General features: G+C 40.3%; 1 protein-coding gene across 1 annotated transcript in view; it reads left to right on the forward strand.

Moving 5' to 3' along the window:
* DHCR24 (24-dehydrocholesterol reductase) overlaps nucleotides 1-5,402 on the forward strand; it is a 15,916-nt gene extending 10,514 nt beyond the window's left edge. Inside the window, exons 7-9 of the mRNA XM_019501242.1 lie at nucleotides 373-570; nucleotides 1,527-1,705; nucleotides 3,045-5,402. Of these exons, the coding sequence (XP_019356787.1) occupies nucleotides 373-570; nucleotides 1,527-1,705; nucleotides 3,045-3,198 (531 nt within the window). The 3' untranslated portion in view covers nucleotides 3,199-5,402. The remainder of the gene's footprint in view (nucleotides 1-372; nucleotides 571-1,526; nucleotides 1,706-3,044) is intronic.
* Nucleotides 5,403-7,023: the final 1,621 nt, after the last annotated feature.

Below are 7,023 nucleotides of genomic sequence, written 5' to 3' on the forward strand. Positions count from 1 at the left end.
TCCCTTCCAGCCCTAATGTCTATGAAATCTATGAAAAACCTTTTTTTAAGGAGAGTACCCCTTCTGGTGGGTATCTGTCCTGGTGGGTACCCCCTTCCAGACATACGGGGTGGCACAGTGGCAACACGCAGCAGTGGCACTTCCCAAGTATCCCCACTTCTCTTTACACCGCGTACCCCCTGGGGCTTTCCTAAGTACCCCCAGGGGTACACATACCCCTGGTTGACAACCCCTGCTCTATAGCCAAGTATGATGTATCTTTCATTAGTTTAGTTTGAGAATTGTGATTTAATGTAGCTGTCAAAATATAAATCTGAAATGCTGACTTGTTTCACTTAATGTACTCCCAACTTTTCTTTTTTCTGTTTTAAGGATATAATTCCTTTTGGCAATAATCCTGTTTTTCGTTACCTTTTTGGCTGGATGGTTCCTCCAAAAATCTCTCTATTAAAATTGACGCAAGGAGAAGCTACTCGTAAGCTATATGAGCAGCATCATGTCGTACAAGACATGTTGGTTCCAATGAAAAGCCTTGAAAAATCTATCAAAACCTTCCACAGTGACCTTAATGTAAGAGCACATCTTAAAAATCTGATACAAATGATACAAAGCTTGTAAACATTTTGAATGGTGATCCACTAGCCTTGTTTTACAGCTGTGCTTCTGGCATAAAATGTCAAGATGTTAATTTTAAGAAAATTATGACACTTAATTATACCCTGTTATGCTACAGATGAAATGAAATACTTAGCAAAAAGAAGGAGGAAAGTAAATCTTAAGATTCAGATTGCTAGAATTTTTATCTTTAAACAAACAGGTTTTTTAAAAGAAACAATACTTGGTAAAACTTGATCAGATTTTGTTTTATCTGAAATGGTTGACAAAAACGTAAGAGTGTTGTAGATGCCATGGTCCAGAAAGCATGCAAGGCACAGATTTCTTAGGCGGATATCTTTTTTCGACCAACTGTATAAGTTGGGATAGAGTTAGATAAACTTTCGAATGCAAAGACAGTTCTTCAGGTCTTGCATTCAAAAGTTTATCTAACTCTATCCCAGCTTATACAGTTGGTCCAATAAAATCCATCACTTCCAATAGATGTGTAAATGTATTTCCTATATTTTGCTTTCAACGTCTTCTTACTTCAGTTGTTACAAAAAAATCAAACCTGTAGGTTTGAATTTAGATCTCAGCAGGCAACTGAAAAAGTCCTTTCATTCATCCTTTTAATTTACTTGTAATTTAAGTCAGTTAATGATTTGGGATCTGAGATTGCTTTGATTTTTATTTGAGGTTAAAACCATTCTGAATATTCAGGGAAGTGTAGCACTACAAAAACTTTTGGGGTTTTTCATTACACTATAAGATGGAATCAATCAGTACAGCATAATTTAAAAGACTATCCGTATTAGGTTTGTACTGAAATTTTTTGGACTGCGTAATTTGCTTGTAATTTTGTCAGCTTCATTAACAAAGGACAACTTGGTGTTTTGCTCTTAAATAAATATATTTCCTTATCTCTGCAGGTTTATCCCCTCTGGTTATGTCCTTTCATATTACCTAATAACCCTGGTATGGTCCATCCAAAGGGCGATGAAATGGAACTCTATGTGGATATAGGAGCTTATGGAGTCCCCAAAACAAAACAATTTGAAGCTAGAGCTTCAATGAGACAAATGGAAAAGTTTGTAAGAAGTGTGCATGGGTAAGATCCTTAGTCTTCAGAACAGCACCACATGATTAGTTACTATCTTGCTGCTTAATCAGATGTTTTTAACTTTATATTATTGCAATATTAAATTGTAATTATTCTGACTGTATATAGCAGGGGTGGGCAAAATACCGCCCGCGGGCTGGATCTGGCCCACCAGGCACTTTCATCCAGTCTGCAGCACCCACCAATGAATTGTACACCACCCAGCCTTTCTGCCCATGAGGGTGGGAGCGAGATGCCCACGTATACACACCCCTGCCCACATACCCTATTACACCTTGCTCCCACCCTTGTGGCTGGAAGGACCCAGCCTGGCCAGCAGCAGCTTCCAGGTGGGGCTTCTCTGCCGCTGCAGCCACCGGGGACCTGCTCGGCTTCCCTGGCATCCCACTTGCCCCAAGCAGCAGGTAGGGAAGTGGCAGGGGTGGAGCTGCATCTGGGTGGGAGTGTGGGGCTGGGGCTGGCAGCAGCACAGAGCCCATGCCCAGGATGGGTGGCAGCAGCATGGAGTTTGGGTGGGCAGGGTGTGGGTGTGAGGGAGTGGTGTGGGCACACTCCCTCCGCCCATGGTGTGCAGCCCTGGCAAGCAGCAGCAGCAGCAGGCAGGGGTGCTTGGAGCACTTGTGCCTGGCAGCACATGCCTCCAGCCAGTACTGCACATCTTGGTGTGGAGCACAGTCCCCACTGAGCAGTTTATCGCACAGTTCCCACTGTGCAGAGGCAGCTCCAACACATGCACAGCACTGGAGAGAAGGCCCACGCACTGGAGCCAGCTGCCTTCCCTGCTCCCAGCTGCACAGGTCCCTGTGCCCTTGCCTGCTGTCCTTACACCCCTGCACTCTCCCACAAACACTACACACCCACACCGTGCTCCCAAAACCCCCCACATATCCACAGCCCCCCAACCTACCCTATTGCCCCCCCACACACAGCCATATCCCCTCACAGCCCCCCTACCCAACCATACATCTCCCACACACCCCACCATACCACCTCCCCACAATACACACACACCCCCATGCCCCACCATACACACACCCCCACACAATATATAAAACTAAGAATTTATTTTTGAGTTATTATGCAATCATCTCTATATACAGTACACAAACAAATCATGACAAAAACATTTTTTGTAGTAAAATTAAAATACACTGTAGTAGGTGTCTGACTTATAGTGTATGATTTGGTTTTTATTTGCTCTTTTAAAAAGTGGAACTTAAATATCATGAATCATAGCCATAATTTATTGCTTCTTCTAAATTCCTGCATGTTTTTACATTAAATTTTGCAATGACAATAACATTTACTTACTCCTTTTTTATTTCAGTTTTCAAATGTTGTATGCAGATTGTTATATGAGCCGTGAGGAATTCTGGGATATGTTTGATGGTTCCCTCTACCACAAGCTGAGGGAGCAAATGAATTGCAAGGATGCCTTCCCAGAGGTATATGATAAAATCTGCAAAGCAGCAAGGCACTGAGCCTTAATAACTTAAGCAAGCAATCAGGGAAAAATGGATTTACCAATAATTAGTCATTACAGTCTTACAAAAGCTTTATTACTGTCCAAAATAAGCTCATTACTGTTGCTGTTTAAAAGTACAGATTCCTACTTTATCAACTTGTATTTAATAATTGTTAGTTATGTTATAAAAACAAATTTCCCAACTCAAAGTAATTTTATTTAAGGAATCTCAGTCCTACCCTGTGACATCTCTTTATGTCTTAGAACATAGTGATGTATATGTGAATTAATAGCTTTTCAATCAGTAGGAAAAATTGGAAAGAAGAAGATAATTAAATAGATCAAGTTATTTACTGGATTACATGTATTATACCTGAGACAGATAGTAAAGTCATTGAATTAGATAATGAGAGAAGTCTCAGAATTAGGTGCCAAAGGGGAGGGAATTACTTCAAGTGTAATCATAGGTTTAAAAGTGTTTGTTTCAGATCAGTAACTGGTGCAGGGCTTTAAATTTAAGGGAAGTCAAGAGCTAACACAATTCAGATATGGTTAATACATTTTCAAATTAAACTCGCAGTTAACAGAGCAGACAAATGGTCACTAACAACTTGCCTCAGTTTGAAACCTAAATATCAAAGTTTGAGAAAATCCTCTTCACTTGTGCCCGTCAGATTTGTACTGATTCTGATCAAGTGGGTATGGACTTTAACGATTTGTTTGTTATTGCTTATCACTATAGAGTTTGATATGTTTTGAAGGGGAAATATTTTGGCTTGTAGACTACTGAAAAAACTGCTGCTATTTCATATAGACAGGTATTAACAGTTTGTACTTGTCACGGGGTCTATTTTTTTTAAGGTTAATTTTAGTGCCTTATAAATACTTGGTTAGAGAAGACATGGGTAATTTCAGATCATTTTGTTCTTGACTTGAGAAGAAATATGTCCTTTATTTATACATGGTCTTTTTGAACAGTTGTTGAAGATTGACTGTCACATACAACCTAAGCTCCAGTTTTATAGTGGAATATGAAATGTGCCAGATGTGGTTCTAGTGAGAATATTAGCTTTCCATTTTAGCTGGATTAGTTTGATGGGCTTTGTAGAAGGTCCCCTTCAACCAGCTAGAGACTAATTTCATAAGGAAAACTTGTGGGACACTTTCCACAGCAAAATGTAATTGTGTCAGTTTGCACCAGTGACCTGCTTCATTCAATATTTTGTCTGAGCATTGAAAAGTAGCGAGGTTGCATGTGGCACCATGTTTTAAACTGATTCCACGTCTGATCCAAAGAGTACTTTGAATTTTTACTTTGTCAGTTATTAAGCTCATGGAGAAATGTTTGTTTTGAGGGGTTGCCTTCCAAGTAAAGCAAAAACCTCTGAACAACTACCAGTGAGGGAGTTTTTTGCATCTTTTAGTTTAAGGCTAAACCAATGATTTTATTTATTGATAGATGGACATTTATGACTCAGATTAAACCAATGATGAAGCAGTTGCCTGAATAAGCTTGGTTATTCATGGCAAGTGATGAATATTGGGCCAAATTGTCATAGTGCTGGTACTGCAAAGCAAGGAAGTAAAATGATGTAAGGTATAGCTTTTTACATCCATATATGGAATGGATGGGACAGAAGTGACAGCCTGAATGTTGTGGTTAGCCCACTTGTGTCAGTGGTAAGAGAGAGGTATGCTGTGCCAGGTATGTGCCTCAAAACATGGAGGGGCTGATAAGGCAGATAAATCATGATAAGGCAGATAAATCATGATTTGAAGGATCATAATCTGATTTACAGTCTGCCCCAGAGACAACACAGCAGGAGCTGCTTTTTTTCTGTGGCAAAGCCATGGTTTAGCCCATCACTACCCAGACGATAATCTGCACAGGGCATGAATTGATAGTTAGCTTTTTAAAAGTTCAATGATATGCAAGACTTTTAAAATCAAAGCTGTCTCTCTCTAACTTATGTATTCATAGTCTTCAGTTATACACTGTATTTGATTATTCACTTCATAATGGATCTGCAAACTTTGGTACATGGTATTAATGCTGTTACTATGAGCCTCCCAATCACATACACGCACTCTTAACACATGCACATGGCTGCTGATGGTGTTGAAACTCTTGGTTGTATGACCTCTTGAAACTATAACCAGTTGTATTGTTACAATGGTGTTTTTATGGATGATAAAATAAAAATGTTCTAAGAGAATCAATTTTGGCTTCCTGTTTTATTTTGGTATGGTTAAAACCTGAGAGCATCACAGAGCATGCCTGGAAAGTAGCATCCAGAAAGAAGTTGTTTTCAGCTCCACTGAAGTCAGTTGGGTTTCATCCTGGTGAGACAGTCTAGCCATGTAGAGCAGCTTGCAGGATCAGGGCTTAATTCATTCTTTGTTACCTTGGTAAGTATTGATTCAAGTAGCTTCATGCTTTTCTTAGTAATCTCAACCGTGAAGCTTTTCTCTTTGTCCTTATCCTTTCCCCTTAACCACTTTCTCCTAGAACAGTGGTGCTCAACATTTTGGCCCCATGAGTCAGATGAGTGACCCAGAGCCTGTCTAGAGGCCAGATCAGGCCCTAGTAGGCTGGTGTCACATCTCACTGGGATTGGGTCCTGGGGGTCCAGCACTACCCCCTCCCAACTCCCCACTCTGATATTGGGTCCTGGAGCCTGGCACCAGCCCAGCCCAACATGCTGGGCTCAAGCTCTGCCACCACTTCCATCACCAAATTTCTTGACCCATGGGGAGCCCTGCAGATGGCATGGTGCCACAGGCTGGATCTGGCTTACAGGCCAGAGGTTGGGCACCCCATTCGAGAACAGTTTTCTGTGTTACTATGACTATCATTGTAAATTGAGTACACCATGTGTTGTATTTTGTATTTTATTTTATTGTATTTTAAATGCACCGTTAGCAGTCCCTTCATACAAGGGCGACATGCTTCAAATAAATAGGGAAGTCATTTGAGAGTCAAGAGATGACTGAAAAAGCCAGTTCAAGATCTGTGTGTTCTACTGCAGCCTGGCAACTAGGAGTGGATCCTAGTAATGTCAGATCACAGTGCTTTCCATTTGTCTCTCATCTATGCCACCATAGTGAGATGAGTATGCTCTACATGATTGATGCCTTGTCATATGTCATGTTTTAAATGTATATCTTCCATACAATTTTATTTCAGCATTAAAACTAAGCTGAGGGCTGCCGTGGCTTTTTTCTGCGAACCTAAATCTTTTTGGCATGTAGCTGTCACACTGATTCCCTAGATTAGGATTTTCCTGCGAGAGGAACAAGTCTTACATGTTTCTACACTCACCTGAATTTGCTAGCTGCTGGCTGAGTAACCTGAAATTTAACTAGTTTATGAAAGCAATTATATAAATGGGATTTGTTTATAGTAGCAGGGGACTGGACCCAGTAACTGAGAAATTCCCTTCCAGTCCTAAATTCCTATGAACAATCCAAGTCCTTTTCCATGTGACTGGTTCCTTTTGTTACCCCTGCTGTATTTCTCTAGGTTACACATGCCCACCAATCCAGACATCTTCATTTTGCTCTACCAGGGACCTCCCTTTTTCCCACCTACTCATTGTATTATAACAATCTGTATTTCACTGACCATATTTTTAGTTCCATTCAGTTACTTATCCCACCAAAGGCTAATTGTAGACTGATTCACATATTTAATCAGGCTCATCTAACATCTAATTACAACTAAAATTATCTCAGTCAGGTAGGAGCATTATTAATAGAGCCTGCAAAGATTAACTAGTCCAGATTATATATTTTTATTGCTGTCTTTTATACTTTCTACATTTCTCCAGTATCTTCCCAT

This window comes from Gavialis gangeticus, unplaced genomic scaffold (assembly GCF_001723915.1).
Source record: "Gavialis gangeticus isolate Ggan-Ray unplaced genomic scaffold, GavGan_comp1, whole genome shotgun sequence".
NCBI lineage: Eukaryota > Metazoa > Chordata > Crocodylia > Gavialidae > Gavialis > Gavialis gangeticus.